The sequence below is a fragment of the Lepisosteus platostomus genome, chromosome 9 (assembly GCF_059453375.1).
Source record: "Lepisosteus platostomus isolate fLepPlt1 chromosome 9, fLepPlt1.hap1, whole genome shotgun sequence".
Taxonomy (NCBI): Eukaryota; Metazoa; Chordata; class Actinopteri; order Semionotiformes; family Lepisosteidae; genus Lepisosteus; species Lepisosteus platostomus.
Window position 1 is genome coordinate 8,405,857 of NC_142619.1, and position 19,891 is coordinate 8,425,747.

General features: G+C 41.5%; 1 protein-coding gene across 4 annotated transcripts in view; it reads left to right on the top strand.

Annotated features, from left to right (window-relative positions):
- wnt5b (wingless-type MMTV integration site family, member 5b) overlaps window positions 1-18,632 on the top strand; it is a 108,073-nt gene extending 89,441 nt beyond the window's left edge. For all 4 annotated transcript variants that reach the window (XM_088646796.1, XM_088646794.1, XM_088646792.1 and 1 more), the window contains 2 exons: window positions 426-718; window positions 16,207-18,632. In XM_088646796.1, the coding sequence (XP_088502922.1) occupies window positions 426-718; window positions 16,207-16,665 (752 nt within the window). In that variant the 3' untranslated portion in view covers window positions 16,666-18,632. The remainder of the gene's footprint in view (window positions 1-425; window positions 719-16,206) is intronic.
- Window positions 18,633-19,891: the final 1,259 nt, after the last annotated feature.

The following is a 19,891-nucleotide window of genomic DNA, read 5'->3' on the forward strand; positions in this document are numbered from 1 at the left end:
AAATGTTGCAGATAAAAGGAGGCCATTCTGCCCATGTAGCCCATTTGGTAGGTTTTAGTTAAGGGACCCCAAGATCTTATCCAGCCCTTTCTTTATGAAGAAAAGCTTGGTTACCTGTTTCATACACCCACAACCCTTTACGACAGGGAGCATGGGATAAAACCAGACAGACTGTGTTCTCATCAAATGCCCAAAGCGACATTCAAGCCATTTGTGGGTATTTTTACAAAAAGGGCCATTTGCTGGGAGATGCGAATACAGTGAGCACCCCTGTAGGAACTCCTGCGGGGGGCGCTCTGTCTCGGGGAGGGGACTCGTGGGAAGGGACAGGCTGTGGGCCTCTGGACAGGAGGGCTGGGCCGTCCGCACGCGGGAGTGCCCGTAGCCGCCCCTGGTGCTCAAGTGTCGCTCTTTTCCCGGCGCAGGCAGCAGAGAGACGGCTTTCACGTACGCCATCAGCGCCGCGGGGGTGGTGAACGCCATCAGCCGGGCCTGCCGCGAGGGGGAGCTGTCGACCTGCGGCTGCAGCCGGGCCGCGCGGCCCAAGGACCTGCCCCGCGACTGGCTGTGGGGGGGCTGCGGGGACAACGTCAACTACGGCTACCGCTTCGCCAAGGAGTTTGTGGACGCGCGGGAGCGGGAGAAAAACTACCCCAAGGGCTCCGAGGAGCACGCCCGCACCCTCATGAACATTCAGAACAACGAGGCCGGGAGGCAGGTGAGCGCTCCAACCCTTCTCCTTCTCGCCGTTTTGCTGTGGGTCCTGCGTGAAGGTTGTAATCTTTCGTGTTTTTTTTAGCTCGAATTGGGCATTTTGGTTTCACAAAAGAGCCGGCGCGGTGACGCAGGGGTTGTCCTGAATTCGATTCTGGACCCCGGGGGGGGTGCTGTCTGTGTGGAGTTTGCGTGTTCTCCCCGAGTTTGTGTGAGTCTCCTCGTGGTGCTCTGGTTTCCAGTCCAAAGACACTGGTAGGTTAATTGGCTTCTGGGAAAAAGTGGCCCTGGTTGTGAGTGTATGCATGTCTGTGTTTGCTTCTGTGATGGTGTCCCATACCATGATATAACCATTGCTGGCTAGGATAGGCCCCAGCTGCCTGTATTGGATAAACTGGTTAGAAAATGCATAGTTGGATGGTTTCAGTAAAATCAGAACAGCAATAAGAAAATCAAGAAACAGTGGAACAAATGACCCTCCTCAGACCCGCAATAATCAGACCTGACTTTGGTCTATTCTAGTTGCTTGCCTTATTTATTCACAGAAGTTCCTTCCAAATGTAGCTCTGAACCCCAGAGGGCCTTGTTAGCCCCTTCCTTTAGAGAAGAGAATGAGATGTGCCCAAATGTTTTAGTATTCTTCTCTGTCACGTTTCCCTGGATGCCTTTTATTTAGGTTGAAACCTTTGTGGTTCCGTATGTACAAAATGTCTTTTCAATAAAATTGCCACTGAGGTCACCATGGAGATCTTTGAGCAGGCATATGGAACAGGTATTAGGTTTATTCCATGCTGAAAAGAGAAGAATGAAAACACAACATTTTGGCTGAGGTGCCTTCTTCGGGTGTAAGGGGTGTATATGTACCTATGTACCTTCATGTACCTCATGTACCTGAATTCATTCTTGCATACGGTGTGTCCCTAAGCTTGGAGACTCAAGCTGTTTGGAGACTGTCCAGTCTGTTGATTCTGGACTGTCTACTACATATGGAATGCACAGTAAGTCAGCACTAGGGCAGCTGTTGAGGCCATCTGGACAGCAAGAATGTTATAGAGGGGATTGCCTCTGAGTTCATGGATGTCAGCATGCTGTTAACAGGCCTGTGAGGTAGGGTGTGAGCACTGAAAGCACTGAAGCAGACAAGACACTGTCAAAAGCTCCTGCAGGAGGATGGGAGACAGGAGATGGAGAGAGATAGAGATCCCTTCTGTTTTTTTTTATTTTAGTACCAGCGCGGCAGAAGAAATGACTCTCGGGGACATTTGTATACATTAACACAGCAGGAACGTCTGTGGCTGGCATCATTGTAGCTGCCTTAAGTGCATCATAATATAATTGACACATGACCCAAAGGTGCATTGTTGCTCCTTGTAATATCACCGTGCAGAAGTCACTAGTTTGAGTTTTTATTTTAATTTCTTTGCGTTTTTAGACAAAACTCTTGTTTGAACGATTCTGAATCATGATGGATTTTATTTCAGTACTGCAACTCATATTGTCATTAAGGTTGCTCAACAACACACAGCAGGAGTCAGAAGAGGTAACCTGAGTAATGATTAGAGAGGTATCGTACAAGAGTTGAGCAAGTTGATTCAATTTATCCGAATTCTAAATGATGATTTAAGGGAAGCTTCTTAAAGCCTATTTTATCTTGTGTTTTCATTTTTTGTGGGCCATTTGTCTGGAACTTTATTGAAGTGCAGTAATAAAATGTGATTTTCTGTAAAGGAAAAAAAACATCAATTGACTGTTCAGTTTAGAATGTAAATTCATATATGACTTTCTTTGTCTATTAATACTTCATTTAACCACCTATTTTTCTTAGAAGGTATTAAGTACAGTCAAAAGGATTTTGTTTATACATTCCTTCACAAATAGAAGTATTAATGCAAATGCAATTGGCATACAAAATGAAAAAAAACAGCGTTAAAAATATCCACACTGTGGTATTGAACTGCTCATTTTCTAGTTATTATAATTTACATACGTTTTGTACGTTACTCCATTTGACCAGCACAAAACAGAAGTTTTTACGTAAAAGGAAAGTTCTAAAGCAAGACCAGAATTGTACAGTCTGCAACTCCTGTTGTTTGTGTGGTAAACAACAACACATGGGAATGTTTATGCACAGACTCAGGGAAGAGACTGATAATTTATTGTAAGTGAGCAAATGGTTTGGCACAGCCAAATGCCCTTGGAGCCCACTGGGGTCAGGGGGTCAAAAGGTATTCCTCTCCAGAGGGTTTGATCTCGCATGGGGCAGTTTCATGAACTGGGGGCAACTGAAGGAAGGAAACTGAGCTTAATTCTCACAGAGCAGTATTGAGTGGGCCTTTGTTGAGGGCAAGGGAAAGAGAATTTGTGCTTGCTTTCAACGGAGAGACGCGTATCAGCCTGGGTTTTGTCATTTAGCTTTATTTTTTGAAGCTCCTGCTTTTCACCCAATTTTGGAGCAAATTCTTGTCCGGACCTGAAGTCCGTGGCCTGTGCTAGAGGAAGCTTGTTAGCAAAGTGTCTTCTCCCACTTATTTTTTTTTTGCCACGCTTTCAAAGTCATCGGCGCATCTCTTCTGAATTAATACCACTGGGAGGGTGGAGAGGAGCAGGCCTCAGCACAGTCCTGCACAGCAGGGGTAGTACCGAGGGGGTGATGTTCTTTGCACGTTACAAAATGTGGCCAATTTTCCTGTAGTTTACAAAGCTGGCAACACAGTAGGAGCCACTGGACTCCTCAGGGTTGAGTGTAACTTTCAGCCCTTGGATGAAAGCGTTAGGAAAAGGTCCCCTCTAACCAACCGAAGAAGGAGGAATTGCAGCAATATGACTGCTCACGGAACTGCTACTCTCAGACCCATAGCAATACATCGTCATTTAGCACCAAATGACACCACTTTAAATTGGATGTAACGCTGTAGTTCTCGTCCTGTCAACACATTATTCCCATTCAACATTCCATTTAAGGTGTTTGCCCACACACCTGACAACTTGTATTCAGATTTTTGGGTTTGTTTTTGTTGGTTTTGCTGGAGGTTTGAATTACAACTTGTGCTCTTTCAGTTGTTTATTGTTTTTTTTTGTGCCTTCGGGACGAACCAATCAGCATCAAGCCCCCCTCCCCCACCGTCTCCCCTCCCCGCCGTTTAGCCTAGTGCATGGGTGTGCGTGAGTCTTGACTTCTTCCCATCTCCTTTTGATGTGTTTGTTTGCCTTTGTCTCCTGTGATCCCCGCCAGGCTCAGCCTTTCTGCTTGGTTTATTTGCCAGGGATTTGTGCTGGTTGGTGACTCGGGGGCATTGTGAAAGTGTCATCAGTGTCTCAGACACCGATTCGGACTCCCTGAAGCGTTGAGGTTACAGGCATGAGTCGGGTAGGTGGGAGACACGTTACAAGTTCCGGTTGCGTGGGTCACAATAGAAGTCCCAGGTTGTCACAAAGCAGGGGCTGAGAGAGGCCTGGGTGGGGATGGAAGGATGGGGGGGTTCCTGTTGTTGAAACCCTCAACTGCACAAAACAAACTAGCCTTTCAAACAACAGAGAAGTGACCCTCATGACAGGGAACCAAACTAACTGCTCTGCTGGATTGCTGAGCGTGGAAAATAACAGCAGCACTAGAGGCTTCACGTCCCGGATTAAAGATTTTGCTTTCAGCATATCACAGAATTGTCGTCAGCTGTGCTCCGGCATATCAAGACAGTCGGACTCAAAACTGCTGCAGTGTTGCGGTCAGAAAAATCAAACCCATTTCTGTGAGGGAGGCAGCTTGAAGCAATGGTTGAAGCTTAAAACAAGGAGTTCAAGAAGCTTTTAATCAGGATCTTTGTTTGGACCTTTTTAAAGATTTAACACCCATTTATCGAGATTAAAAATATGTGCATGGGGCGGTATTATTATCATGATTGTTATGGTGGTGATAAAGAGGATGGGCTGCTTGTCAAGAAATATCAGTCAAGTATCAGAATGATTTTAATGCAAATGACCGCCTATTAGTAGTACTTGTAGTCAGTAATGAATATGCTTTGCGGTTCTTCAGTTAGAGTATAGGTGGATGAATAATTTTTCAGCTCTTTTGTTGTGACAAGGACAAAAAATGTCTTACCTTATTTTAGCTGAACATGTACACTGATTACTATGGTTTTCACTGCCCCTCGGGCAAAACTAGATTAATCTCCAATGATAAGAGACAGTTTAATGAGTCATTTGTTTGTTGGTTTGTTGGACCCACAGGGGGTCCATGCTAATTAAAATGGTAGTACAGTCACATATATGCGCCATAGCCCCTGATTTTGCCACGTATTTACCACAGCCAGGAGTGGAAAGAAACATTCCTTCCTGGTTCCATGTGTTGAAATTGTTCCACATTTTCCACATGTTCCACATGTCCCCCAGATTTTGAATACTTTTTCAAAAACATTGTCTTCCAAAACAGTCGGAGGCCTCTGCGCTTCCTGGAAGTTGGAGCCGGGGTTCTCGGTAGTGAGCAGCTATCCAATTAGTCTTTCTGAAACAGGCCTCATTTTTTTGGTTATTTAAAGGCCATAGACCTAACACAACCCTTTCAGCCTCTAAACGCATTCCTTTCTTCCCTAGCCTTCTCACCTCCTCCTCTCCCTTATCTCTACACCTCAGTCCTGTGCGTTTGTGGCTTGTTTACCTAGCCTGTGCCGGGCCTGGGCCTGGTCTCTGCCTGTCAGAGGCGCCCCATTGTCCGCTGGGAGTATGTCATCAACCAGGAAGGGTGGGCCTCTCTCTCCTTGTGTGTCTATCTGTCATCTTCATAGCCGTTGGCTCAGCAGGTAGACTAAACAGCTGCACCTTAAAGTCTTTCCCAAACTCTTCGACTCCACAAATGAAATTACCAGTCCTCTGACTTGTTGTGCATCTAAAATATACCTAGGAAGCCTTTGGTTTCATCTGGACATTGTTTATATGCATCAGAGAGGTTGCAAAGTGATTTGATGAACTTTGTTTGGCTTGCGCCACTATGTCACAATGCCTGTGAGAGAATTTTGCCTTGCAGTTCTGTTAAATAGGTTAATAGTAGTAATTATTAGGTTAATAATAGGTTAATAACTATCCTGTCATCCCAAAATGTGAAGTAATTCCTGGGTGAAATGGTGAAAAACACCCGAATCTCAAATGCAAACATGCACCCATGGTTTTGTTCTTAAAATGTACGGGGTATGTATAAGCCATGGACTTTTAAACATGAAGCTTAGGATTTCATAGCTTTTAAAATTATTTGCATCACAAAAAGAGCATGGTCAGTGGTATGAAAGACTATAGTTCATGTTTTACTGGAACAATAGTGAAACTCAAAAGTCCTGCATGTTGTCACTTCTCATCCCGAACAACACTCTTTAGTTGAATCTTTTTGTTATTAAGAGGAAAAACATACCCACTTACATGTGTATAAAATACTATGTGATACTAATACTAGAATTTATCTGATAAAAGAAAATGGTAAATCTGCTGTTCATTTATATTCATAAATACTACATAAATGTTTGTAATGGTCTGCAGTCCTGTTCAGGTCATTGCTGTAGCTGTTGCTAGTGTAGGTTCTATGCCTTTGCACATAGTGCTCTTCCGATGCTAAACAAGTCAGACCTCTTTGCTCCTGTGTTTAACTGGTTCAAGTTTCAGAACATCTGCAGGTAGGTGAAATGAAAGAACACTGGTAGTACCATTCTGTTCCTGCATATATCACGTTTTCTTATCTGTTCGCTGTGGATTTGGGGAAGCAGCTCTCACTACATGATACAGTAAAGCTATAGGGGAGCTGTGTAATGCTCAGTGACACCAGAAGGAATCTAGGGATTATCCAGTCATGTTTCATGCAAAGCTCCCATTGATCTGTGAGCGCAGAATGAGATAGATCACATGCTCCATTGGAGTCTCTTTATAGTATCAACTAATGTAAAGAGGAGTCTAAAACTAGAATTGATTTTCAATCTTTTTTATGCATTCTTTTTTTGTAGCAACTGTGGTGGCCAGGTTACTGATTGCAATGTTTTCCAAATACGGTACCTGGAAGGCGTAAGTAGAGTAGAGACAGTTAAGCGCAAGGAAACAGTGCTCCAGCTGAAGTTCCTGAGGTCATGAGGTCAAGGCCCAGTGCTGGTGCTGTGTTGATTCTCAGTGGAGTCCTGCTGGGATCTGGGAAAGGATTAATGCTGAGCATCAGGGTTACAACCCAAGAGCAGTGAATGAAACCCACAGGCAAATATGGGTGGGATAGCGTGAGGCATTGTTGTCTGTTGGTTAGAGATCAGTGAGAGGGAGGCTGTGTACCTCAGAGGTGAGGGCGAGAGATTGTAGCTGAGAGGCCGCAAAGCCTATTGACCAGTTTAGAGCTGACAGACTACAACAAAGTGGACTCTTTGCTATTAAAGCTGAAAGAATGCAAAGCTATGGAATCTAGTTCTTAAACCTGAGCGAGTATGTCCTGGTGGTGTTCTGTTAAATGGTGTTAAATTCCTGAACTGGTATGAGATATTAGAGCAAACCTTACAAAGATACCGTGCAATAAAATACACCCATCCCTTTGCTGGGTTCATTGCAAAGCTGCAGAGGGGCAGTAGGTTGTTTTGCTGTCATATGAAATTACACAGTGTCTGAGGGGATAGTGTTCTCACCTTGAATTCCAGCATACTTTGAGACAGAATCATTTTCTCAAGCTAATAACTCATATGCACAGAAAGTCCAAATAAGTAACACTGTCGCCAAGATGACAGCGAACAGGAGAGGCTCAGTGTCATTAAAGGCTTAATGCGTGGTTCATGCTTTCACAGGGGGGATTTTCAAAACATTTTACTGCAGAGCTGAGCATGCTCCTAATTTGTTGAAAACAATTCTAAACATCTGAGGATGCCAATCAAGCAAGCAGAGACAAGATAGGTGGGGAGAAACTCAATAAATTGAGCAACACAGGGACAGATCTGAAATGGCCTTTATTCACAAAGAGATAAAAATCACTGAAGCATAATAGATAGGTAGATACTTTATTGATCCCGTGAGGGAAATTGCAGTATTTCCCTGCTAATGCTTTGAAATAATGCTTTGAAAGTTGTCCTGTCAATGCTTTAAGATTAGCTGCTACTTTAAAAAGTCTGGAAGTGTTTCAAAGGCCTGAAATGAATTAAGGACAGTACAATGAGAGTAGAGAGCACTCGGTTATATATAATGTTATATATAACATATATCTAATGTCAGTAATGGTAAGGAACAAGTAATAGGTTTATTCCATGCTGAAAAGAGAAGAAAGAAAACACAATGTTTCAGCCGTGGAGCCTTCTTCAGGTGTCTAGTAATGTTATACATCTTTCTGTAATTGTGATATTGATATCTGCTGGTGAATGCTGAGTGATGCCCTAACAGCTCCTGATGACCTGAACTAAACATTTTATGAACTCCATTGCAATCCAAGCCCCCTTTCTGTCCTCCACATTGGCACCAGTGATCTCCCTTTAATCCCAAAGGATTCTCATTCTGTCATGCATCGCTTGGCACTGTTTTAGATCGCATAAAACTCCCTGGGAAAATCTTTTGTACATGTAATGTTGGATGATGAGACTACAAAGGCATCGTAAAAACACGTGGAGTGGACAGAAATCCAAAATGTAGGAAAAAGCTTTGCGCTTTGTGGGTCAAGGCCTGGTCCTCAATGGTCACAGACCAGCAGGTTTGGTTGGTCTCTATAAACCATCTACACCCTTTGACCCCGTGACCTTGGAAACAGAGCTCATGTGTCTAGTTAAGCAAATAATTACTTAACTTTGGTCATTAAAGTTCTGGAAAAAACATAAAAACTGGAGACTTTTTAGCCTTCTTTTAGTTCTGTGTTAACATAAGAACAATGACCCCTTGTTTCTTATCTGTAGTTGAGACTACTGAAACTGCTTATACCTGCAGGCACTGTATAATTATTTTAATCGGTAAGATATACTGTATCTGTCCGACTTACTCGTAGAGTAAACAGATATTTTGTTTATGTAATTGGCAGACCGGGTGAAACTTGTTTAACCCGAGGTTCCCCCTATCATTTGCAAACTTCCTGATATTCCTTTGTTATTAATTTCTGTAGTAGGCATACTTAATGGGTTGGAAATAAAAAAAAAACCTTAATAAAAATTAAAGTAGTGCACGGAGTACTTAACTCATCTGGTGCCTTTTACTCTGTAAAAAGAACGAAATGTAACTCTGTATAAAGAAATATAACTATATTATCAGTGATGGACTGGCGTCCCATCCAACATGTATTCTGACTTGTGCCTATTGCTTGCCAGAATAGGTGCCGGCTCCCCTGTGACCCTGTATTGGATAAAGCCGTTTTAATGGATGGATATATATATACAGAAGTTCAAGTAGGGAGCTGCATGCATAGGCTGCTAAGGAACAGGTAAAAGTTTATTCCATGCTGAAATTCACACTGGGAGGTCTTTAGGTAAGAATAAGGCTCCACAGCTGAAATGTTGGATCTCTTTTCTTTTCAGCATGGAATAAACCTTTACCTGTTCCTTTGCAGAGGTATCTATATTATTGACCGATGAAACAAAATGAAGATTTTTATCAAAATAAAAATCTTCAGCCAGCAGCCATATCACCCTGCAACTCACAACTGGCAACCCACTGAAGCTAAGCAGGTCTGAGCCTGGTCAGTACCTGGATGGGAGACCTCCTGGGAAAAACTAAGGTTGCTGCTGGAAGAGGTGTTAGTGGGGCCAGCAGGGGGCGCTCACCCTGTGGTCCATGTGGGTCCTAATGCCCCAGTATAGTGATGGGGACACTATACTGTAAACAGGCGCCGTCCTTCGGATGAGACGTAAAACCGAGGTCCTGACTCTCTGTGGTCATTAAAAATCCCAGGGCTCTTCTCGAAAAGAGTAGGGGTGTACCCCGGTGTCCTGGCCAAATTTCCAATTGGCCCTTACTAATCATGGCCTCCTAATAATCCCCCTCTATGAATTGGCTACATTACTCTGCTCTCCTCCCCACTGATAGCTGATGTGTGGTGAGCGTTCTGGCGCACTATGGCTGCCGTCGCATCATCCAGGTGGATGCTGCACATTGGTGGTGGTGGAGGGGAGTCCCCATTACCTGTAAAGCGCTTTGAGTGGAGTGTCCAGAAAAGCGCTATATAAGTGTAAGCAATTATTATTATTATTATTATTATCAAACTTGTCTTGCACAATACAATCAGAAATGCACTCAAGAGAAACAGAGCCACTGCTCTGTGGCTCTGTGAGGTGATGTGTTGCCACTACACAATGATTTAGTGGCCCAGATCATTGTAGGTGTCGATGACACCCGTAGTACTGGAGAACAGCACGGTGGAATGTGTTGTTTCAAGCTGCCAAGAGCCCTGTGGCAATGCGCTCGCCCAGAGGACTCGTCTGCTCTGAGGTGCGACCTGGAGAAGAGGCCTCAGTTGGCTCCCCTTTTTTTAAAGAGAGAGCTTTGATGTGCTTTGGCCATGTGTGTGGACCACCGATGCCCTCAGGAAGGCTCACTTCGGCTCCTCTGAGAAACAAAGGCTTCTCCGCAGCCGCGAGGGGAGTGTGGGGTGTGTGGGGCACAGAGTGAGATAACGTCTGTCTGTCTTCAGCACGGCAACTGTCAACAAAACCAGTCATCGTCTGCAAAAGTACAGGGGGGCGAGTCCAATCTACTGCTTTAACCCAACATGTTACCATCTGTTCAGCTATTAAGACTTAATCAATTTGTGTGCATTTCTCTGATACATAAACAATGCCATGGTGTAGCAGACTGAGATGACATTTAGTCTAATGTTCACAAGTCATTTTCAGCCTCATAAAGCTAGAGTAGGCTTCCTCCCTTTGTTACTGTTTGTAGGCTTCTGTTGAAACCATTTCATTTTACACGTGGGCAGTCAATACAAAATGCAGCTCACTTTCATTGTTAGTAGATGTGTGGTATGGACAGCTGGATTTTAAGTGCTTGTTCTGGATTACTTGTAACAATAGAAAATGATGCCCTGTTCACATAATGACATTAGAGGTGTCAGTGCAAAAAAAAGATCTAAGCACTTCTGGATCTGCTCTGCAATTTCTGAGGGGAGTGCTTTGAGGACAGTTGGTCTTGGCATTCATTCAAGCGATGTGGTGACGCTAAGTATTTAGATACGGATAATTACAGGTTCAGAGACAGAACCATTTGCCTATTTGTAAATGACCCAAAAGCCATCATGGTATAAGGGACATGGGATATTTATAATTATGTATGGAAAGGGCAAGCGAGTAATATTTATTAACATACTTACCACTTCATCCAATCAATCATGTTTTGAGTAAGCAACTGTAACTCCACTAATTGACCAGACTGAAACATTTATACCTTATGCCAGAGCTAATAAGAATATACAGTATTAAGAATTGTAGCAATATAATTTTTAGGGGGGTCAGCCTGTACATAGCAGAATAACAATTGTTCAGGATGCTGGTATTAACCCCAAATCTGCCATGGTGGTGGGAACTTTAATGACCAAGTCAATAGCACCTTGTTTTGGGGTCGTATCCAAAGAGCATCACATCCTCCAGTACAGTCTCTCTGGCCACCATACTGAAGCATTGGTTTGGAAAAGAGAAGATGGAAGAGTGCCACGTGGTTCATCAATACCACCATATCAATCTTTTTTCCTAGTAGGTCACCTTATTGACAAGCCTGACTTTGCTTCTGAGATCTGCTGTGATCAGACTACAAGGTGGAAAGGTTGCATCCTCTAATTAACTAGTTTTAAAGGTTAAACAACCACTCAATGGAAAAATAAATAAATAAAAATTAGATATGGCAGTTTCAATAGATGCTATTACAGTCCATGTCCCTTGTGCGAACTACAGTGATCTCCACTGTGAAGGGTTTATAGTTATGCGGGTGTGATCGAGAAACATCAGGTCTAGTGTGACTCCCACTCAAAGATGCATTCCCTCACAGAAACTACTCTAATTTACTTCCTAACTGTGCAAAGCAGAGCACAAGAAATACTACACATTAGTTTTGAAAAGATGGATACATTCCGGATCAAGCACAATAGAATGTGGGATCTTGGGACACTTAAGGAGTTCTATGTAAAAATTGCTTTAATATTCTGATCTCTTAACGTAATTCCTATTGGTATGTTAATATGTGTGAGAGTATTACCATGTGGCCCATCCCTCTACTGTGCAGGGCATGTGGGTCACACTCATATTTGTTGTTTTACTCTGTGATGGATTTCTTCCTGTCTTTGGCAGTGAAAAGCTGACATGCAGAGGCTATAGCTGTTTGTTTTACTAATAGCCTGGCTGGTGGCATCATTCCATACAGATATCAGATCCTGTTTGCTTTAGGGTTTGAAAAATCATTGGGTCATTTAAATTCACTGATCTGAACGGAAGAAACAAAATAATCCTGTAGAATTGTAGAAGCAAGTCGCTGTGTATGCAGTAAGAAAAAAACAGAGGAGTGAAATCATTTGGAGAAAGGTGACCAAATGTTTGTTTGCCATTTAAAATCTCAATTTGGCTGCACTGTAAATGTGCAGATGTCATGTAGCTGAGAAACTCCACTTTTTACAAAAAGAATGTAGCTTAAATGCAGATGGATCAAGGGAAATTTTGTTTTAAACCCAACAAAGACTTGTCTTATTATTTACAAGTTCAATTCTCAGATGATAAATGAAGGTCCTTGGGCATTATCTGTGTTATGACTTAATAAGGACACTGATTGAGTCTTCCTAATAAAAATTAAATCCCAAAGTGAATAAAGAACTGGATCAGAGCCCTTTATAGTAGCTATGTTTGGTTAAGACAAGGGCAGTAAAGCACATCTGAACCATAGTAAAGCACAAAGATGTAAGGTAAAAACGCGTGCCGTGGCAAAGCAAATTGGTAAACACCACATTAATTGTTTAACCCTCTTGAAATGTGATTTTGCTGGAGGAACTTAATCTCTTCTAGTGTTTCCCCTCATCTTCCTTACCTGAGTCTGGTTTTTCCTTGTTACATGAACTCAAGGTGTTCTTCCCCTGGGATGCATATTAACCACTCTGGCTAAAGGAGAAGTATGTTACTGTCTAGGCTATTGTGATTCAAATATTTATACTACCAGTTTTTTGAATGATTTTGTAAAAGGTCAGATATGCTTTATATGACCCCCCTTCTGAAAATCCTCTTCCCCCAGGACAGAGGAGAAACAGGCAAGTTGCCCAAAGTCAAGGGTGCTCTTTGTGTTTCACCATTTCAGCCAGAAGGTGTCAGCTTTGCATCACTCTCTAGTCAAGAAACAGCTCTTCAGACATTTACAGGAAGTTTAAATGGATCTGCTACCAGTCTTTCCACCACATCAGTTTCTCTGTTTTTTCTCTGCAAATCCAGGTGAAACACTAAAACTGTTTTGAGTGTAATTTGTTTATCTGAAAAAAACAATCCTTCAATTTCACATTTTTGTGATCCTGATTGTGATTGGTTCAGATAGTAAAATGTAGAATTTCCATTTATTTTCAGAAACCAGGAAGCAGGTAATACTGTTTTAAAAGAACCTCTTTCAATTATGAAACTGCAGCTGTTATATTTTTGAAAATAACTCTAAATCAACTAGCAGATGGAACAAAAGGAATAGGCTTAAGAAAGAGGAGTATGAATATGAAAAATGAGTTGTTTGGAAGAGGAGGAGGAAAAAGGAGATTACAACTGTCTGGTATCAATTACTATCACAAGCCAGCCCCATGAGCCTCAAGCCCCAAGAAATGCATTTGCTTTTTTTACCTAGTACTCTTATTGATTCAGGGACTTACTGAAGGAGTGCTTCAGTCCTCCCAATGAAGTCCTAAAATGGATAAATCAAGTCCATCCAGATTACAGCTTGAAAGAAGAAACTGGAAAGGAACTAGACTTTTCATTAAAGGGTTTCTGCATTGTGCTGAAAATCTTCTGATTCATATCTTCTACAGATTTTTCTGGAACAATTTAGCTGCTCGTTTGTTAGGTTTTGTTTAATAGAGAATGGACAAACCAAATTAGTAACACTTCCAAGGTGACGAATGCACTTTAAAGACTTCTTTGTCGTGTAGACAACAAAAATGAAAATACTAGCTGTCTTGTAATTAAGCACTTTGTGCAATAAGTGGAAGAAGTGTTCGTCTGTGGAACAAAGTGTGGTGCTTTTAATATGACTGCGGCTGGCAATTTTAAATACAAGTAATAGGTTTATTCCATGCTGAAAAAAAGAGGAAAGAAAACACGACGTTTCGGCCGTGGAGCCTTCTTCAGGTGTGAGCTAACACCTGCTCGCACCTGAAGAAGGCTCCACGGCCGAAACGTTGTGTTTTAATAAACCTATTACTTGTTCCTTTGCAGCCTATGCATGCTGACGCAGCTACCCACCTGAATTTTAAATACATATTATTTTAACAGGTAAAGGTAAGGTTTGGATCTAAGAGAGATATAAAAATGTACAGAATGTTCAGCTCATCATGACAGAAAAAAGGCAAACATCTTAAAACATTGAAATATGTCATTATTTTAATTAATTTATATTGCACCAATTAATAATGAGCAAAAAGGCTTTTTGTTCTTGAAATTTTTTACTACAGTTACACTGTAGAAAAGAAAAATGTTATTTTCAAACAACAAACAATAAGGAAGGTAAAGAAACGTTTCAGCTGTGGAAACTTCGGCATGAAATGAACTTTCCCCCGTTCCTTTGCAGAATAAGATGACAATGCTCTCTACTCGAGCTTCTTTGAAGAATGAGGAAGTCTAGTTTGTTAACAAATCCACACATTTGGTATTGAGTTGAAATTCTGGGCTTGCAATATGTACTGTGGATTGAGAACTTCTAGCCACCAAAAGGACAAAGGAAAACAAAAAAGTTTTTTTAGAGAGAAAAAAAATAGATAAAACATGTTTCATTTGCAGACCATTTGAATAACTGGGCTGAGATCTGCGAAAATGCGCCACCCGGTCTTGAAATTGTGTCATCTGAAAAGAGTGAAAGAAGCCAGTTGATATGTGTTTGCGATCTGGCCTCCTGCTGCTAAGTTCCAGAAAGGGTTTTTGAAAAAACAGCCTTTTTAAACTTGGTTTATATCCAGTTTGTGTCTTTGATTAATATAGTTAGAAGGTATAGTGTACTCCCATTTGACTGTGTGTAAACCTTGTCATTTCACCTTCTGTCCAGCCCAGAGGCCAATAATTACAGCACAGAAGGACAAACTATTGTAACATCTCACCCAAAAGTACAGCCAAGAGCACAAGATTAGAAGGAACAGCAACATTATTTTTATATTTCTGCTTCAGAAAGAATTGGCATTGATGAATGCATTTCAAACCACATTGAAAGCAAAATGTATATGTATAAAAATGTGTAAAACCTCCAATTTACATCACAAAATAGACAACATTTCCAGGTGTGCACAGTGCTATGTTGCCCTCATTGTCTGTGATCCAGAACAAGGCAACAAAACATTCGGTGAGGTGAAGCGGCCCTATTATATTGTCAACAAGGTGGCCTCTTTTAATCCATAAAATATTGCTCTCGGCTTCAAGATGGGTTTGCCAACAACTACTACTTACTTCTCAACTCTGCATGCAGATCCCTTTGGAATATTTCTGTGGTGAAATGTCTGCTGCACAACCTGTACTTATTCGCTCGTACGTCACATTACATTAGTCGTTGCTGTGACTAGTGAGCAGGAAGGGCCGTCTCACAATGCAAGTCGCGCAAAAACCTCTCACTCTCGCCTGCGGTGAGACCAGCAGTTTGCGCCAACATGGCAACTACACAGTACTTTCACAAAGGTCACTGTTTTGTGCTTAATCCGGAATTCAGAAAATTTGCAATACCGTCAATTACTTAATTTTGTTACTGGGATTTAATAACTGGTCTGAGAAACTGAGACTGCAGTTCTCCTTTAAAGCTTGGACACTGTGGGAAAGTTCGGGTTCACAGCTGAGTGAAAGCTGGTGGTTTCAGTACTGCTTTGTGCTTCCACCTGGCCTGGTGTTATGTATTTGGCTAGCACCAAAATATCTGGCTTTTTCTGGTTCTCAGGGATCACCTTCCTGTGTTGATATTAATGCCTCATAGAATCAACCATATCAGTAAACGAAAAAGGTAAAGCTATGTGATTAGCATTTCTTGTTATTGGTCAGGGTTGGGGCAAGTTATTTTTCAAAAGTAATCCATTACAGTTGCAAATTACTTGTGTTAGAGATGACTTTTTTCAATTTAGAAGAATTTGTGAGGTAATGCACAGATGCACACACTCAGTGTAGATCACTGTAATAAGTGACTTTTTTAAAAGTATTTTCTCCTCAACATCTTGTCATCTTTAAAAAGTAACCTCTTACACAAGTAGCTTGTAACTGTAACGGATTACTTTTTAAGAGTATTATTCCCCAGCGCTGTAATGAGTGCCGTGTAAGTGTATGAGAGTAAGTGGGAGAAAGAAAAGGAGGGGAAAGCCATAACTCTTCCTCTCTATGTCTTTTTCAGGCAGTCTATAACCTGGCGAATGTTGCCTGCAAGTGTCATGGCGTATCGGGGTCCTGCAGTCTGAAGACCTGCTGGCTCCAGCTGGCCGACTTTCGGCGGGTGGGGGAGTTCCTGAAGGAGAAGTACGACAGCGCCGCCGCGATGAAGATCAACCGCAAGGGCAAGCTGGAGCTGGTCAACCACCGCTTCAACCCGCCCACGCCCGAAGACCTGGTGTACATCGACCAGAGCCCCGACTACTGCCTGCGCAACGAGACCACCGGCTCCCTGGGCACCCAGGGCCGCCTGTGCAACAAGACCTCCGAGGGGATGGACGGGTGCGAGCTGATGTGCTGCGGCCGGGGCTACGACCAGTTCAAGACCTACCAGTACCAGCGCTGCCACTGCAAGTTCCACTGGTGCTGCTACGTCAAGTGCAAGAAGTGCACGGAAATCGTGGACCAGTTCGTCTGCAAGTAGAACCGGCTGGCAGCCAGGGCACCAGTAACTACAGCCAAAAAAGGAAAAAAATACAAAAATAAAAAAAAACAAGATATGATTTAAGTAAATAAAGAGAAGATAATTTAATAAGACTTTTTTTTAAAAAATAGAGGAAATTATCATGAAGAGGCACGAGGAACCCTTCCTTTTGTGTGTGTGTGTGTGTTTTTGGTTCGCAACACACCTGCAGCAGCCTAAGCCATGCTAAGTGGAGGTGCCTTTCGGGAAAACTGGGATGCGCACCCTGAACCTGCTTTTACACGCACACGCAGACACGGACCCTGCTCTGCCGAAATCTCGAGTCGTTGAGTGCTTAAAATCGAGTGGGGAACCTTTCTTTGTGGACTTGTGGAGGCCTTTTACGGAACTCCTTCTGAAGAAAAAGAAAAGAAAGACACCCATTCTGCCACACCCCAGATAATCGTTTTTTATAGAACAGCCAAACCTTGCCCCATTGCCTATTGCCAGCGGAATAGAAGCATGGTAAGAGGGACTGACAAGGGTGAGGCTTTTCACCTGTTATGTTAGCTGTTTCCATCTGCTACGTTCGATTCATCCCAACTGCCTGTCTCTTTGCTTATGTTTAAGTCTAAACTGGGGATACTTAAAGTTGCATAATCAGGATGTATCTCTCTAGCACTCCACTTTCATTTACCCCCCTCTCCCCAGGCTAATCTCATCCAACGAGCTGTCGATGCCAGGGCCCCTAGCCAGGTGGGCCCAGTTTACTCTCTCCTCTTCGATAACAGAGAGGAAGCCAGGTCTATTGATGTTGCTCAAAAGTCTCTGCCCAGCCAAGAGGACGACTGACACACCACAGACCAGAAGAGGAATCATTCACTAAACAAAACATTCATTTCTCTGGATGTCTGAGGACTAGAAACATTGGAGAAGAAAAGAACACAACTCTGTCAAATAAGAGTATAAGCATGTTTGTTGCTTGGCTGAAGCTCGTGTTTTGTCTGAAGCTTTTCAATTGGAAAGTAAACTTTGGGCTGGTTGTACACTTCAGTGTGTTCAGGTGAATGATACGTTGGCGGGGGATGTCAATTTGACTTTTTTTACACTCACTAAAATTATTTTATTAACAGCTTCTTGTCTTTGTCTTCCTCCACAATTTGTCAGATACAGACATTTCTAAACTGCACTCTAGAGTGATGGATTTAACAACATTTGATTCCAATGCAGGCATCATCTATAGACAAGCCCATTACATTTATTCGCTCATTTTGTAGAAACTGGGTGGAACGCATTGTGCGTAAAAGTTCTTGACTGACAGTGTTTTAAAGACCTAGACACATTGTCATTGGTAAATTTATTTAGGAAAAAATTTAAATTTTGAATGTTAAAATGCACCTAAAAGAAAAAGGCACAACTTTAAGCATTTAAGGAAGAATGACAATCATTGCAATGGTAATGATTATAGCTTACTGAGAAAGAACGGAACTGTGTCATTAATGGATTTTTTATTACACACGTTAAGTGTATTTCTATATTGTTTTCTGTTAGTTTGAAAACCGGTGTTTCTCTGACTCTAGCCTGCCCTTGTTATGCTCTTTTGAAATACCACAGTTTCATTTTGTGGTGTTTTTCTCTTGGGATGAACGAACTGCATTTTTAATGCTCTAGCCTGAGTCTTTTCGGGGTGACTATTTATTTAAAGAAGATGCTTCAGTGACCCTGTGTTTGAGAATCCTATTCCCAGCATCTCCTCAGCTCCTGAGACCAAAGTGGAAACAGTCTTTTGTACCTCTTCAACGTTGCTGGAAATATGTAAATAATTTCCCTTATAACCAAATGCATTAATGACAGAGTATAGGCTATGACATCTTTTTGTATATCTCAGAGAACTACTGTCTCACAATTATACACTTACCATGTACTTTTTTCTCCAACCCCTTAACCTTGAAAAAAAGATAATTATTAAAGTAATATCCTTGTTTTGATTTTTTAAGTTGAGTTGTTTTTCTTAATATGCAGTGGCACTTTTTTGGTTCCAGAGTAATTTGGGGATAGTAAATATAGAGCTTTATTGTGGCTTAGAATAAATTAATTAGAACTATACCAGCTTCCATATAAACAAATGAGAATTGAAAGATCAGGTATTTACATAATAACACACATAAATGTGCCAATTTGTTTGGCTACACTGTTTTCTAGCATTAAAATATAAGAAGAAGAATACGATTATGAAAAGTATGATTATCTCCCTCCTACAATGTGATTTTATGCCAGGTTTTGTCACATGGTGCAACAGCTATGGTAAATATAAAGTAAATAGAACCTTTTCTAGGAACTCTTTATTAAACTGCTTTTTATAGATTGTTTTTAATGTATTCAATCACAGCAGTTTCTGGATTGTGTTTCGTACGCCCATCAGTTTTCATTTCCATCGATCTTTTTGATTTCCCCAGTACCTCCACCTTTCCAACAGGAGTTTCAACCTGTAGGGTAGAAGCCAGGGTAGGTTTGAGAGTCGGGCTTTAATGTTCCCAAGTGAACTGAACTCACTATTGTAGATATGAATGAGGGGAGCCTTTGCTTACTATATATGCTGCCAATTGTTTTTCATTATTATGTAGAAATCAAATTCAAGTAATCTAAAATGGAGTTTATTTTTCTTCATGCTTGCTCAGGACCAGTAAAAACAAAAGGTTAAATCAACACAATTTCCAAAATTCTCTGTTTAAAATGAATTGTAAGGTAATTGTAATTGTGAAAATATATCCAGTTGGAGATTTGAATATCATGGTGGGTTCCTTGGCCTTTTCCTTACATCAAATCGGAATGAAATTCCCATATTACTAAGCATCTGATTTAAGAGTAATAGAAAAAAGATTTAATGCTTGAATGTTTATGCAATCTCGTTGTGTCAAATGTTAATGCTTTTACTGTTGAAATGGACATATATCCAAATCTTAAAAAGGCATCAAATCCTTTGGTGAAGAATAGTAGAAAAGTTTGGGGAAAAAACAATCAGAAACTGTAAATTTACTGTAGAGCACTTTTGATTTGTGAAAGGGATAAATTATTTTGAAGACCAGTTTTCCCATAAAGGATGCGATTAGAACCCCAAACCAAACTGACACAAAGAAAATACTGTCTGGAACAGAAACTACACCTTTCTAAGATGAACAAAACAATTTGTAATTACTGGCCTTTAAAATATTTTAGAAGGCAGTTATAAAAGATGCAACAATAAAAT